General features: G+C 34.4%; 1 protein-coding gene and 1 long non-coding RNA gene across 13 annotated transcripts; one reads left to right on the forward strand and one right to left on the reverse strand.

Moving 5' to 3' along the window:
• Positions 1–2,937: 2,937 nt before the first annotated feature.
• Positions 2,938–5,584, reverse strand: LOC111393361 (chalcone synthase). 4 transcript variants are annotated; one of them, XM_023018866.1, is made up of 3 exons: positions 5,384–5,584; positions 3,967–4,274; positions 2,938–3,817 (listed from the first exon to the last, which is right to left on the reverse strand). In XM_023018866.1, the coding sequence occupies exons 1-3, from the start codon at positions 5,517–5,519 to the stop codon at positions 3,134–3,136; spliced, it is 1,128 nt and encodes a 375-aa protein (XP_022874634.1). In that variant the 5' UTR covers positions 5,520–5,584; the 3' UTR covers positions 2,938–3,133. The 4 variants fall into 4 exon arrangements, with proteins under 4 accessions (XP_022874634.1, XP_022874636.1, XP_022874635.1 ...); XM_023018868.1 differs by lacking the exon at positions 5,384–5,584 and adding an exon at positions 4,588–4,665; XM_023018867.1 differs by lacking the exon at positions 5,384–5,584 and adding an exon at positions 4,392–4,436.
• Positions 5,585–8,142: 2,558 nt separating this feature from the next.
• LOC111393363 lies at positions 8,143–16,352 on the forward strand. Of its 9 annotated transcripts, none has more exons than XR_002702404.1 (10): positions 8,143–8,391; positions 8,475–8,554; positions 10,392–10,444; positions 10,531–13,951; positions 14,087–14,626; positions 14,718–14,949; positions 15,025–15,117; positions 15,197–15,655; positions 15,753–15,788; positions 15,891–16,352. It is a non-coding gene; the product is annotated as an uncharacterized LOC111393363 (long non-coding RNA). The 9 variants fall into 9 exon arrangements; XR_002702407.1 differs by lacking the exon at positions 10,531–13,951 and having other exon boundaries at positions 14,087–14,153; positions 14,244–14,626; XR_002702405.1 differs by lacking the exon at positions 10,531–13,951.
• The last annotated feature ends 221 nt before the right edge of the window (positions 16,353–16,573 follow it).

The raw sequence follows: 16,573 nt of genomic DNA on the forward strand, positions 1-16,573 counted from the left end.
TAATTTGAAGTCTCAAACCATTGATTAACCGAACCAATCCAATACACTTACATGTTTACTTTCTTTTCTTTTTTTAATTTAAGAAAAATAAAAATCAAAAGATAAACTCTAATCTCTAAATTATATTTCGATTCTCTCCAATCTATAATGTTGTCTATAAATAATAGCATTGAAAGAATAGGTCATTCAAGGTGTCAATTTTTTCTGACAACTTGACTTAATTCTTTTCCTTAACAAAAGGCTAAATGGACAGGGCCAAGTCCAGACGAGAGGCTGACTTGGCCCCCCTGGATTTGGGCCTGACCCTGACCAAACAGCACCCTTCTTTCCTTAATTCAACCTTGCTAGGCTCCCTGACTGCCTTCCCACAGTGGGGGGGAGGGGCGAGAATTTTGTCTTTTTTTAATTCATATGGATCCTATATGTCAAACATTTTCAGGGAACTATTTTAGTTCTCACTAAATTAGGGTGTATGTGGGGACCTTAGAAGGTACATGGTTAGGTGGTTAGAATGGCCAAAATCGTAGCCACGTTGCTCCCTTTCTGAGCTGGAATATGGGTGTCACTTAACCATACACTATGGTTAGGTATGGCTACTGTCGACTTCCTGTAATGTGCTTTCGCTTAGATATTTTTTCATTTTTCAATTTTTCAATTTTATTTATTTATTTATTTAATTTTTCCTGGGAATTTGAAAGTTGAATAGGATGGAAACGGGGCAGGACTTGATGGGAAGGCTCCTCCATCCCGTTGGAGATTTTGGAGAAGTGGGGTACGACGGAATTAAAATGTATCTATTTATTTCTCATTTGCTTTTAATATTGTTTTTGACATTTTTAAAATACGATTTAAATTTAAAAAATAAAAATAAAAGCCGGAATGGGTTCACGATCACATTCCCTGTTCCCGCCTTATGCCCGATGGGCAGGGTAATCCATACCACTATTTGGAGAGAGAGAGAGACTACACGTAAAGAAGAAAAGTTGATAAAATTGTTCCGGAATAGATAAAATGGGAATGGGTGGTTTTTATTTGATAATATTTTATTTACATGGGGTCCACATCCTATGTAAGTATCTTTATCATTTCTGTGAAAAAATCTTCTGTACAAATGGCAAAAACCATTTGGAGAGGGGGAATGTCAGAGTATTTTGCATCCCTAGGTTGAATTTTGTAACATGCTCTTATAATAGAGTAAATTTTGGGGGTGACACTAAACTTCTAGTGAAATTTTAATTGGGTCATTTAAGTTCAATTTGTTTCAAGTTGTATCATTCCATCACATGTCATATTGAAGATAAAAGGTGTAGAGAGGTATCTCGGACATTAATATGAAAGCTTGACAATAATCGCATATCCATAAAATGATGCTAGCATGGCGTCTTCAATAGATGCGGTGATTTGAGCATAGCAATCAATCAGGGGTGGAAATAAAGAGATGTAAAATTTATAAAGATTTGTCTCAATAGGACTCCATCATCTTCCTTCACTATAGTAATTCGTTATGATGAGAAATGTATTTAATTAATTGTAGAAAAAAATAAAGATACGTAAAATTTATAAAGGTTCGTCTCAGTGTGAAACTACATCATCTTCCTCTACAGTAATAACTCACTATATTTTAAAAAGTTTTCATGAGAAAATTGCACAATCTATCTTCTTTAACCTTCTCTCTCTCTCTCTCTCTCATGATGGTAACAAAAAAAAAATGTAATCATGACCTCCTAAGAAGAAATTTACAAGGACGCAAATTCTTTTAAATTGTACTTAATGAAATTTTGGGCTGATGAGCAACCCAAAAGAAGGGCTTCTTGTCCTCCACAGTGACCTTTCAATGGAGGACAATCCATGTACTAACTTCGCAAAGTAACAATAATTAAACTCTACAATTTAACAATTTTGAGTAGACAAGGAAAATAAAGGTTATTGTGGGTATGTTTATTTGATTCCATTGAATTTTGTTATTATTATAAGAATCAAAGTAGGCTCTTATTCAACGCTAGTGACTCTCTTTAAGAATCAAAATAGGTAGGATATCTTAGATACGATGAAAATATCGGTTTGATTGAAAAGTACTTCAAAATATTGATGGTTAAGATTGTTACTGATTATAACGGTAATTGAAAAAATCTGCAAAAAGTAGCAACAAGATCATGAATCCAAATAATTTATATGTTCCCCAATTTACCATTGAATCTCTCATGCTTTTCTAGCCACCATCATTCTTTTTATCTTCTTCATCACATGACATGTTTAATTTGCTTGATCTATGAAATGTCTACCAAATTTTCTTTTACTCATCAAAGCCCATCCTAATCCTAGTCAAGATTACTGCGTTTGTTCTATCCTACTATTTGTATAATGGATTTCGTAGTTTATTGACGGATTTTTCCCTACTTAGGTATTTTGGAGGAGTGGTTCACTAAACTCCCAATGTCACGCGTTCTCCAAGTTTGGAAGATAATGTCTCTAATTTTCTCAAGTTTAATGACATCGCTCGCTTTAAGTTTTGAGTTGTGCCTTTAGCCCTTCTTCTTCTTCTTTTTTTTTAAGCTTCTGAATTAAGTGCTTGTTTGATTTAAATTTTTAGCATATAAAATTTATAATAGTTGATGAATCTCGTGAAAACAATTATGAATTGAATGAAATGTGTGGTTAAATATAAATTTGACCAGTTTAATTAGCTTTCTAGCAAAAGTAACTTACCAAACAAACATTAAGATACATAGTGTGTGTGTGTGTGTGTGTGTGAGAAAATCGAGCAAGGGAAATTGTTAGTGATTTATAGCAATTTTACATCTAATCAATAATAGCTAGTTAAGAGTAAACTTTGTCAACAATAACGAGTTAAATCTTTCATAGGAGATGATAAACTAATTAGAAGATAAAGTTAGTTATTGAAAATCTTTCCTAGCTATAATAGATTAAAAATATGTATTATGTGAATAATAGAATTATTAATGAGAAATCTTTGATTGTACAAGGAAAACCATAAGGAACACAATAGAATTATAAATATATGAGAAATCTCTTGTTGTACAAGTATGATTTCCTTGAGATAATAATAGAACTTATTTTCATTACAGTAGCATTACTTGATACATAGCGTATTATGTGCAACACAATTTGTCTATCAAACTGACACACTATGCAGCACCACGGTCTCAACTGTCAGGCCCGGCCCGAACCCGAATAGTACTCCCCACTCAAACCCTTCACCACTTGTGCACAGCCCCTCCTTGGTAGAGGACTTCCTCATTTCATCCATAATAAACAACACACAGGCGCTCGACATGTTCCCATACTCACTTAAGACGTGCCTGGTCGACCGAAGTTTTTCGGGCTTCAGGCCCAATTTTGACTCCACCTGATCTAAAATTGCAGGCCCACCAGGATGTGCAATCCAGAAAATTGAGTTCCAATCAGATATGTTTAGAGGATCAAATGCCTCTTTTAGACTTTTCTCAATGTTCTTCGATATCAGGCCAGGAACATCTTTTAGGAGATGAAATGTTAGTCCCACTTCACGTAAATGTCCATCAATTGCACCCTCGCTATCTGGAAGAATAGTTTGAGCAGCTGAAACCAACTGAAAAAGTGGTTGCTCAACCCCGACCACCGGGTCGGAACCGACTATAACAGCAGCCGCGCCATCCCCAAACAGGGCCTGACCCACAAGGCTGTCCAAGTGTATCTCACTTGGGCCACGAAACGTGACAGCAGTGATCTCTGAGCAAACCACGAGTACACGGGCTCCTTTGTTGTTCTCCGCTAGGTCCTTGGCCATGCGCAAGACAGTGCCTCCAGCAAAGCAACCCTATCACGTCGAATAATTATAAAATATTAATTTATAAACGTTAAGTACTTGTGTTTCTTAAGACATTTTGAGATGAATAAAGCTACTCGAATGGGGCCATCTCAGCCCTGCTGTTCGCCCTTTTGAGATATAAGCTCAAGATTCATTACTTGTTGGTACATCATGAAGCGTTTGACAGAAGAACGGAGCCCGAGGAGTTTGGTCAGCTGGTAGTCCGCGCCAGGCATGTCGACCCCACTCGTGGTGCAGAAGACGAGGTGAGTGATTTTCGATTTGGGCTGACCCCATTCCTTGATTGCCCTCTGGGCAGCTTCTTTGCCTAGTTTAGGGACTTCCACTACCACAATATCCTGCCTAGCATCAAGGGATGGAGCCATATATGCACACATATTTGGATTCTCCTTCAAGATTTCTTCATTTAAGTACATGTAACGTTTCTTGATAATGGATTTATCACCTGAAACATTGTAAAATTGATTAAAATAAATTATTTAAATCTATATACAGTAGTAGATTACACCAGGATCTCTGTTTATTCTAAGGGAATTTAAAATATATGTATATTGATAAATACTTCTTCTCATGCAAAATCCATGTCCCTGAAAACCTTTTTTTAGTAAAAATTAAGTAACACAATTTGAAATTTTTTCTTGGCTTAATATTTAAGAACTCGTATTGACTTGTACGTACATAGACGCGTACAATAGTGTGAAATTTGACGTGACAGTTGAAAGAATGATGCAGTGAATTTAAACTTTTCTTGAACTTACTTCGTACAAATGCTTTTCTGAAGGTGATAGAGAGATTCCGAAGCCTGCTAAAGCTTAAATGTACTTCAACTTATAATTATTACACGTTTGGCCTTGACATTTTTAGCTGGGATCGTGCTATAGCTGTAGCACGATTCACACCTTTTTTCACAGCCCCCTCACATCGGGGGGCCCGCACACATTAAAAAAAATAGAGGTAGAGCCCCCTCATTGTAAGGGGCTGTGAAAGCTGCTGTACAGCCCAAGCTGTACAAGCAGCTTAATGCTTTTTAGCTATTTTTCTGGACAATATGTATTGATGTGACAATACGTATTGTCCTAAGCATCACATATTGTCCTAAGCAGCTTTTAATCACGATCTAACAAGTATTTTATTCCATGAACTAAAAAAAAATAAACTGAGGGAATTCAAAAAATAGCCTGAAAAGAAACCCTAGAAATGGATATTTAATAAGCTACCAGTAAAAGCAAGCATTTATCTTTCATTGCATGCTGCCTTATCAATGGCTAAATCAAGTACATATACAAATGCATGACAGTAATATCAAAGAAGCTGTTTGTATTGATGATGAATTTTATAGACATTTTTACCGATGATGACATAGCAGCATTTTAATGGTTAGATTTGTGCTATCTTTAACAATTCTGTAAATGGAAATAAATGGAAACAAGTAAGAATTTGCTTCAAACCTTAAAAAACATGTTACTATTTCTTAAAAATGGTGAAGAAAATTATATGTATGTAGCAACTTACACATGCGCTTGAATTTTTCTTTAAGATCGGTCATGTGTTCACTATTAGTGATCCGAAAATAGAAATCTGGATACGAGCTCTGGTCGACGCAATTTGTTGGTGTTGCAGTGCCGATGGCCATTATCGTGGCTGGCCCTTCAGCCCGTTGAGCACGACGAATATCCTCGACCGTAACCATTTTTCGACAAAGTTAGAGTTATAAAGAAAGAGGAAGATTTTATTACTTAGCAAATTATTTTAGGGTGATGGGAGTGTGGTAGAGTATTTATATAGAGGTGAATAAAACTATGTAGCTGAGATTCATGTGGTTGAGCATTGAGCAAACCCCAACAACCATCAGGCCTGGTGGTAGGGAAGTGAGAAAATTTCAGTTTTATCCCCTCAAATTAATGAGATTTGCCGCAGGTACCTAAGTTTCCTAAATATTTAATTCATGAGTTAGGTTTCAACAAACTCGAAGAAATAACATGTTTTTTCTTCCAAATACATGGACAAAAAATAAAAACGAATTTTAATTGTACTCAAAATGTCTATACACTAAAAGAAAATTACTTTTATCCTGTGGCGGATTTAGGAGGCTGGCCTGGGCGCCCATATCAATTTTTGACTGTATTAAATTATGTGATTTTATTTATTTATTTATTTATTTATTTTTTACATATTAGAGCTATTTAAATTTTTATTTTTATTCCAATCCTGGATCCCCTACTTTTATCAATGAAAATCTTTGTTTTGAAAATAAAAAAAAAATAAAAATTTGTTTCTTGAAGTCTTTTTTTCCGATGAGACAAACTATCAATGACTTATCAGACAATTTGTGTCATTAATTAAAAGTGATCTTTTTGTAGTATATGCCATTAATTACACTTATCAGACAATTTGTGTCATTAATTAAAAGTGATCTTTTTGTAGTATATGCCATTAATTACACCAAGTACAAGGATTTTATGAGAAGAATGAACAACTTTAACTCTCTTGAAAGCAGAAAATAGTATACGAGATTAATCACTTCCTTTCTCTCTGAAGATTAGGTCTGACAATATATCTATATATATTCCTTACGAAATAGGATCATCTTCATGCAGTGATAGTGTTAGAGTATGTGACCCTAATTCTATCTGGTTTGGATCGAAAAGCTCGCTGTGTGACATATATGGTGGAACTAAAATTATAAGAATTTTTAAGTTCTGTGGTGGTAGCGGAGTATTCTAGAGTTTCATTGTATAATTCAAAGTAGCCTCTAAAATACTTATTTTTTTGTACTCGTCTTTGATATAGTGAATTTTTCCTCATTCACTGTGATTTATCGTGATTTTACGTAACAAATAGTTTAAATTTATATATAAAAATTAGCACAGATAATTAATTGTGGATTAAGAGAATTGGGGTTGTAGTTTGTGTGACCTAAAAATTGCACAGCAAGGTGGGTAAATAATTAAGAGGCTACACAGGATATGCCATGTAAACAGCCACTTTATTGTGGAAGTGTAAAGAGTCTTCTTTTCTATATGATATGACTTGTCCAGAAGAGGAGAGGGGGCACGCTATAATGAATGAAGGATGTCAAGGAAAAATTATGAATCCACAATTTGTTACACCTCATAATCTAAGGGCACACAAGAATAAATGATTCATACCAAATTTGCAACATGTCTGTACTTTCATATGCATCGCTGATACATGAGTTACATGAATAATGCCCCTTATACACTCCGCTCACATAAGGGAGGGGCCACGCCCAATTAATGCACGGGTCCCGCCTCCTATGTGAGGGGGCTTCACACCGCTCGATGTACGTGTAGCATTGTTGTGAGCTACATAATGCAATTTTCATAATAAACATTTTTGCAGGGAAAAAAAATAACCCTCTGCAAATTTATGATAATTTCAAAGACGCCATTTTTTAAAGTTACAAATTCTACACCAATAACATAAATTTTGTTGGTAAACAATTGAGGGTTGGAGAAGAATCTAAATACAAAACCAACAACAATTATGAACAAAACCAACGACGAATTTCAAAATTGAAAGACTAGAACACGTGATCATTGTCCTCAAACAATATTTGCTCTCTCTTCAGATTGTATGAGATACTTCAAGGATTTCTCGAAAAATGGTTTATAGGATTAATCAGGCGTGTTTTCTACTCAAACTTAAAGAACGCAAAAGAGAAATTTGAATATGAAGAGTAATAAGAATTTGATCTTTGATTGTGGAATAATGTATGGAACTCAAGTGTTTTTCTTACTCACAAACTTGAACATTGATCCCATATATATAGACCTTGACCAGATGTATGAAATGGTGCAAAAAAATTGAATGAAAGGCACTACACCAAAAATGGTCTATTGCAACACATAAAAGACAACATTCGATAGTTAAATGTTGCTAAAAGGGTCTATTGCAACATTTGAATAAGTGAATGTTGCAATTAGTCAATCATATTAAGTTTTGGAAATATTTTTAAAATAAACGTTGCCAATGATACTTTTTGCAACGTTTTTGGAAAGTTGATGTTGCAAAAAATAAAACTTTTCGCAACATTTTTTAAATGTTACAAAAGACGCTTTTCGCAACGTTTTTTCAACGTTGCAAAAAATAAAACTTTTCGCAACTTTCCAAAAACGTTGCAAAAGATACATTAGTTTTTTTTTTTTTTTTTTTGTTTAGCCCATTCATTTTTGTGAGCAGCCCATGTCCAAATAAAATTGACCCACCTCTATTTTTTGGCCCAAACAAAATTGTAATTTGAATACCAAAACTCAAGCTCAAGCCCGTAATTGAATCCATTATCCCTAAAATTCCCAAATTGAAATCCCTAAAATTATCCCGTGATTTTATCTCTCGCTCGACTTCTCCTTCTTCCCCTTCCAGCTCCAGTTGCACACTTCCGAAATCAGACTTGACCTCTTCCAGTCTTCCAGAGTTCTAGTTCCGGTCTTCGAGTTCCTCGCTTGGTTAGTTGGCTATTTGGCTTCGCAATTTGCTGGAGCGATGGAGGTGCGGAGCCTCAAGGCTCGAGTCCCACTGACCACTATCTCATCTTTCTGGTGAGGTAGCAATGGCTGTTCTGATGCAATTTTCTGTTTCCAAACAAGAAAAGTTCCATTTACTCATCTCTTTGCTTCAACAGATTATGTTTGAAGATGGCAGCTCGGAGTTATTAAATTTTTCAAAAGAGGAATCGGAATTTTGCAACAATTAATGTAACTTGTAAGTGACTTTCCTGCCCACCGATGAGTTTCCAAATATTGATTATGCCTCTGGTTTTACGTGTACTTACCTTGCTGTCTTCCTCTGTACATCAAGCCCAGAAGTTGTTTGCTATATTGTCGTCTTACAAAAGAGAACGTGTTATTGTCTTATTGACCTTTAAATCCAAATTAGTCACTGAATGTATACTTTTTTCTGCCTATTGTGAGTTTTAGCATATTGCATTCCCAGATATTGTGAGTCAATATCTGCTTTTATGATTCCTGTTTCTGGTTGAGAAAGGTTGCATACAGCTTATGGAATCATATATTCACTTGTAAATAATAAAATGACAGCACTATAATAGGCTGAGAAAGTGATACTTGTGTAGCACTATAATGGACTCTTGCATTTAATATTACTTCAAGGTTTACAGACGTTAAAATAAAATTAAAGTTCAATGATCAATGCTTCTCTTTCAAAATTTCAAGCCTCTTTGTAGAGTTGAAGTCCGGCAAGCAGGGGTAATTCAGAACAGTTGAATTATTCTAATTTCTAACTGCCCCTTCTTGGAAGAGTAGTGATAGGCCAGCATGTTGTGTGACTTGTTCATCCAGTTTGCTTTTGTGATAGGAAAACTACAGTTTGAATTTAGCATCCGCACTTGTCTAATTCGAATACTTTAACAGGTTCTTTTGATATTGCCTCTTGCGTTTTCTTGTGTGTTTTTGGTAGATAAAAACGGGCCAGCAGGTTTTGATCTATTCTTTGAAACTCACGTTTTCAAGCTATTTTATTTTTTTACCTGTTTGGGAAATGTATTCAAAATTTTCTCCCTCTTATTTGAAATTTTGAATTTTTCAACTGTCCCTGCAGCATTCCAGCTTAGTTTCTGTAGCTAGTCCCTGTAGAATTTTTCACTGGAAATAGAGAGTAGGCAACTGTATATAGTTGTGTTTCACTAGCATATTTTCTGTGTGAGCTGGGCTTTGGATACAAGTTGGAAGTGTGTGTCCATGCACTTGCTGCCTGGTGAAGAAACATAACATTAACAGCCTGTTGCGTTTCTGGACATGTGTACAAACATGGTATTGGTTCATCATTATATGATATATTTTTGAATGTTCAGCTTCTTTAGCCCACACGCTCAAAATTTAGATTCAACCACGTGGACATAGCAAGCATGAAGTTTTTACATGTTCAAGGACAAGACTTGGAGTATATGTAAAAATGCACTTTTGATTTTAGGGTTCTATTTTTTGGGGGGAGTATTATAGAAATCTAGAGTAATTAGTGATATTTGAGGTTGAGTTGCAATGTAGTCATGACTGGTCCAATCTTATTAAGGACTTGCTATTTCTTTCCCATCTACTTTTATCAATTTTCCCAATATAATTAAAAGAAAGTTTTGAAGGTGTCTGATTCAATTGTAAATAAATGGTGCACCTTCTGTTTCTCTCTTTTGTATATAGACATAAATTCATATATTAAATTGCATCTTTCTACAGGCCATGTGGTCTTTGAGGGGTAATCTTATCTAATTCCTGTTATTAACTTTTCGAATTGCATATTTTATGCCTGTGTTTCTGCTAATAGACTTTATTATGCTTGTGAAAATATGCACAGAAAATATGCTAGTGAAACACAACTATATACAGTTGCCTACTCTCTATATATAGTTGCCAACTAAATTTGAATTTTTCAACTGTCCCTGCAGAATTTTTCAATATTGTAGCTTTTATACCTAAGATATATTGCGTCAATTTTCTTCTTTCTACTATTTCACCTTTATCCTGTTAATATCTGTTAGTTGGAGCTTAATCCTGCCCGTCTATTTTTTGAATATTGCGATGTTCAGTGTTGGATAGTAGCTTTGCGTATAATGGACAAAGAGTGGCTGCAATTATCAAGGTTATCATCTGAAATTAGATATTATGAACCTAGTTACCAAATGAAAATAATTTCAATGTATAATGATCATAAAGATTTACTTGTAGATTTTCAAGACCATATAGCGATGGAGCACAGAATTTTGTTGAACGAGCTCGTAAAAAATGTAATTCAGAAATGATAGTATGTCCTTGTGTTAAGTGTAGGAATCTAAAGCATCATCATTCTGATACAGTCTATGAACATTTGGTTATTAAAGGTATGGATCCTACATTTACTTCTTGAGTATTTCATGGAGAGCAACCAGGTTCATCAAATCAGAATGTTGTAGAAATGCCTGAGTCGAGTAGGATGTTTAAGGATTTCTATGCACAACATGATATAGATCCTGAAAATCGTCCTGATGAAAGAGATGAAGAGATTGAAAGTTTAGTTAATGATGCTGAAACTCCTTTATATCCTTGTTGTAGGGCATTTACAAAGATGTCAGCTTCGGTTGCAATGTTTAAGCATAAAGCTTCACATGGGTTGTTAGATAATGGTTTTGATGAACTTATAAATCTTGTTCGGGATATGTTGCCCGATAATAATACACTTTCAAACTCATTTTACGAGATGAAAAAACTTGTCAATATATTTGATCTTGGCTATGAAGAAATGCATGCTTGCCTAAATGATTGTTGTCTATATAGAAAGGAGCTTGAGCATTCTTACTTATGTCCAAAATGTGGTTGCTCGAGATGGAAAATTAACAAACGGACAAAAAAAATTTAGAAAAATATCCCAGCCAAGGTCTTGCGTTATTTTCCTATAATACCAAGACTGAAGAGGATGTTTGGAATATATGAGACATCAACACAACTTCGATGGCACTCAAATAATAAAAGCTTAGACAGTAAGATTAGGCATCCAGTTGATTCATTGAGTTGGGAAATGATTAATCGAAGGTGGCCAGATTTTGCATCTGATCCTCGGAATATTAGATTAGGTCTCGCTATTCATGGATTTAATCCTTTCAAAGATCTTAGCTCTAAATACAGTTGTTGGCCAGTAATCTTAACTATATATAACTTGCCTCCCTCAATTTGCATGTCAAAGGAAAGTTTGATGTTGAGTTTATTGATCTCGGGACCAAAACAGCCAGGTAATGACATATATGTTTATTTGGCACCACTTGTAGACGACTTAATGTTGTTATGGAATGATGGGGTTGATATTTATGATGCTGTTACAAAGTCTACATTTAACTTAAAAACTCTTTTGATGTGGACAATACATGATTTTCCTGCATTTGGAAATATATTTGGGTGGCCGGTCAAAGGAAAAATTGCATGCCCTATTTGTCGTGAGAGTACATGTTCACTATGGTTGAAGCATGGTAGGAAGTTTGCGTACATGGGATATAGAAAATTTCTCGCGTTTGATCATCCGTTTCGCATAAAAAAGAGCTGGTTTAATGGACATATTGAACATGGTATTAGGCCACAAATAAAAAATGACGAAGAAGATTTTATTGAAGTTGATAAAATTACAAACGATTGGGGAAAAAGTGGGAAATGGAAGAGGAAGAAGAATACAACTCAATCTAATGTAACGTGGAAGAAGAGGTCAATATTTTTCAATCTACCATATTGAAAGGTAATTGTTGTGATATTTCCTTCATTTTTATTCAATACTTATAGTTGTGTATAGTTTTAATGACTCCATTGGCATTTGATTTGAAGACTTTACTTGTACGTCATAATTTGGGTGTGATGCATGTGGAGAAGAATATTTGTGAAAGTATCATCAGTACACTTTTGGATGTCAAAGGAAAATCTAAAGATGACATTAACTCTCGTAAGGACATGGAAGAAATGAATATTAGGCATGATTTACATCCTCAGAGTAGAGGAAATAAATTATATCTACCAGCTGCTCCTCATACCTTATCAAAAGCAGAAAAGCAAATTTTTTGCAAAAGACTTGCTAACTTTAGATTACTCGATGGTTATGGATCTAATATTGAAAATTGCATATCGGTGGAAGAATGTAAGATAGCTGAGTTGAAGTCTCATGATTGTCATATGTTAATGCAACAATTATTATCAGTTGCGTTGAGAGGGCTTCTACCTAAAGAACCAAGAAATTCCATTTTTAAATTGAGTTCATTTTTCAAGGAAATATGTCAAGAAATTATAGATAGAAATAAGGTCGAATAATTAGAGGAGGACATTTCTGAAACTTTATGCATGTTGGAAAGGTACTTTCCGCCTTCATTTTTTGATATAATGGTTCATTTAACAATCCATATTGGTAGAGAAGTTCGTCTATGTGGACCAGTACAATATTGTTGGATGTACCCATTTGAGAGATATATGAAAGTGTTGAAAGGGTATGTTATGAACCGTACACGGCCTGAAGGGTGCATAGCTGAACGATATATTGTTGAAGAAAATGCGAAGTTTTGCAGCAAATACGTAACACAAGCATCTAAAATAGGTTCGAAACCTGTATGCAATGAAGAATACGAGACTAATTTCCTAGTTGCAGGACGTACAATTTCTAAAGGGAAGGCAATTATACTATCCAATGAGATGTTGAAAGTTGTTAATCGCTTCGTGTTACTGAATAGTACAGAAGTTCAACCATACATAGAGTACGTTTATTAAATATAGAGTTCAATAATTTTATGTAGTTAACCATAATTTTTTATATATTTTATTTACCTTAGGTTGCATATGGCTGAATTGAAGAGTTTTGACAAACGACTGGAAAGAAATGAGACTTTATTGAACAAGAAGCACATTGATACTTTTGCTGCCTAGTTAGATAATAAGGTTGGAATACACAACAAATAAATGTCTCAAAGTTGTGCTATTTGTTCTTTTATTTCTAACATTTTTAACATAATAACAGATTCAAATCCATCTATTGACGAACAAAGTTTCAAACAATTTGAAGTGGCTTGCACGTGGTCCCAGATATCAATCCATGTCATACTCTAGTTTTGTTATAAATGGTCTTCGACTTCACACTAAAGATGCAGAAAAATATCGTCAAAATAGTGGCGTTTTAGTTGAAGCAACGACCATATGTAGATCTAGTGCAAAAGATAATGCACAAATAGTTGGGCAAGTTCTTTATTATGAAGTTTTGCGTGACATTATAGTGCTTGACTATAATACGTTTCATGTTCCAATATTCAAATATGATTGGGTAAATATTGTGAACGGAATAAAAAAGGAAGATGGATTCACTTTGGTTAATCTTAATGAAGGACACAGACAATTTGAAAATGATCCATTCATTTTGGCAACACAGGCGAAACAAGTATTTTATTCTAGGGAAAATGAAACATCTAGTTGGTATGTGACTTTGCAAGCGCCACAAAGAGACTTTGATGCATCACATTTGGAAGAAGATACTAATTATGATGTAACTATTCCACTAGATATATCACAGTCAATTACAGACAACCATGATGAAGATGACAATTATACAAGGATAGATGTTGAAGGCGTACTGTGTAATACGTAAAGTAGTTTGGTAAATCCCTTTTTTGTAGACAACATACTTTTTACATAATGATCAATTTTTCAAGAATATTTTGATATGTGGTTTATCTATCAATTCATATTGCGATGAAATGTTGAATAACATCTACTTGTTTTGATGTTGTAGGTTTTTATTCTAGCTCTAGAGAATCTTTTCAATCCGAAATACATTTTGTACGATGGACAAGACTCGGGTAATTGTGTTTTCTTATAATACATAAGATATATGCTAAGTTTTGAAAATAATTGCATTTAACTTATGCTTCCATGTTGTATTCTCAAAGCCAACTAAACAAACTTTGAAGAGTTCTAAAAGGAGAAGAGCTTCAATTGCTAATGCAATTCGAGAGACAAGTAAGAGACTAAACAATTCCAGTGAACAAGACAATACGATAACTAGTCCAACTAATGATGAGCAAACCACGTTGCCAACAACTGTAAATGCTCCGAAAAAGAAAAGAGGTCCAACACAAGTGAAGATAATTCTTGAACATAATTATCAAAAGATAAATCTAGAATTCAATAAATATGGCCAAGTTGTTGGGCAGAACTCGAAAAAATTTTCTAGCGTAGTTGGGGCCATGGTACGAGAACATGTGCCTGTTGTAATAAAGATTGGATTTCAGTGAATGAAGAGACAAAAATGGAGCTCTGGACTTTCATATAGGTAACATTTCGTAACCACCTTTTGAGATTATTATGTTGTATTTATTTCTTTCTTAATGATACCATTTTCTAAAGTCTTAAATTAATGCCAGTGCATAAATACAACAAAGGTTCAATATCAGTGATTGTCATAAAAGAATGACACTTCAATGTATGGGAAAGTATTGGAGGACATTCAAATCAAGATTGAGAAAACAAATTAGAACTCAAGTTGAATCATCTATGAATAGAGCATGCACTATTACCCTTCTTAGACCAAAGAATGTCAACTCTGAAGAAGTCTGGGTTAAATTTGTTGAGGATACTCTTTCTGCTGATTTTCATGTAAGTATATTTGCATGTAAAGCTTAACCCTTATTTTAATTATTGTTGTTTTATACTTCGTTTTTTTTTCAATAGGAGAAAAGTTCCAGGTTCAGCAACATGCGAACTAATCAGAAGCTTCTCCATACTATAGGTAGAAAGGGTTATCCACGTGTGACTTATGAAATGGTACTTCTGATGAACATATCATGTTTTTTTACTTGAATGTCCAATTTCAATATATTTGATTACTACATTTGTACAACAGAAGAAAAAGAATCCACATTTAAAAGGGTTAAGAACAGAAGTATGGAAATATGGACATCTCAGAAAAGATGGAAAACCAATTAATGAAGCAGTTGCCGAAACATTGGTATGTGTATTATACTAATGTTCAATTAAGCATAATTTGATTTATTAGTTGTATCACTTGCTACTATTTGATTTGAGTTCCATAAGTGCAGAAAAAGATTGAAGATTGTGCCACATCAATTTTCGATACGCCTGCCGAAGATTCCATCCGTGATGATGCTATAGCTCGAGTTTTAGGTCCCGAACATTAGGGAGAGTTAGGGGACTCGGATTTGGAGTTGTACCATCAAAAGTGGATGGACAAATACAAAGTAGTGGGAGAGTTAGAGAACTTGAAAGTCAAGTACAGATTCAGGCACAAAGGATGGGGGCATTGGAAGAAAAAATGGAAGCATTTATCAGGTTTTCTCAGCAGGTTATAAGTAGTTAATTTTAATACATTTTATGATTATATAGCTTTATACAGCTAATACATGTATAATAACTTTTGTAATTTTTGTATTATTATATAGAGTGTGGAGGATAGGAATTCAAATGCTTTTACTCAGGTTTTCATTTCCTATATTATTAAATGTTTATTTAATATATATTGAGTTTGTAGCATTCTAATTTAAAAAAAAAAATACTTTCTGTTTATTATGAATTTGTAGTCACACCAAGGAAGTGGTGTCCAAGGAATTACTACCCCCAAGACAAATGCAAGATGTTAACTGTTGTATTGGTACATGTTTGAGGAGGAAGAAGTCATAGCAGAAGGGAAGATTGCCACAACAGATCCAAGTGCAAAGGTGCATCACTTGCCACTCGGTTGAGACTGTTGAAAGGTTTTGGTTGAGGAAGTCTATATGGGTAATTTGACCCTATACAGACCCACAAATGAATTCCGCACTCTTAGTGAAGCCATGGGAAGTACTGTTGCTTGGCCAAAGAGTAGTATTAGACTTCTTGATTAACGTATTAGGCTCTTAGTGGCAATGGTATTGATCAAGTAACATGCGACGATTTAAAGTTTAAGTTTCGGTTTTTGAAGTTTCCTAATTACATTTTGGTAGTACATGTTTGGAGACTCTTAATTTTATTTTGGAAAAATCATGTGTTGAATATTTTACAAATTTAATGAGTAATGTGTTTGTTAGTTTATTATTTTGGTGGTACATGTTTGTTAGTTTTGAATGACTTATGTGATCAAAGAACATGATTTTTAGTAGTGAGCATAGATAAAAAAAAATGTGAATATGCTATTGCAATGTTTAAAAAACATTGCAATAGACTAGGCTATTGCAACGTTTAAAAAATGTTGCAATAGACAGGCTATCTAAACGTTGCAATAGCC

This window comes from Olea europaea, chromosome 4, assembly GCF_002742605.1.
Source record: "Olea europaea var. sylvestris chromosome 4, O_europaea_v1, whole genome shotgun sequence".
NCBI lineage: Eukaryota > Viridiplantae > Streptophyta > Magnoliopsida > Lamiales > Oleaceae > Olea > Olea europaea.

Coding starts and splice junctions, on each gene's coding strand:
- LOC111393361 (XM_023018865.1), bottom strand. CDS start 5,519: ATGGTTACGGTCGAGGATATTCGTCGTGCTCAACGGGCTGAAGGGCCA. Junction 4,275..5,341: donor AGAAAAATTCAAGCGCATGT/GTAAGTTGCTAC, acceptor ACAATGTTTCAG/GTGATAAATCCATTATCAAG. Junction 3,818..3,966: donor GCTTCATGATGTACCAACAA/GTAATGAATCTT, acceptor TCGACGTGATAG/GGTTGCTTTGCTGGAGGCAC.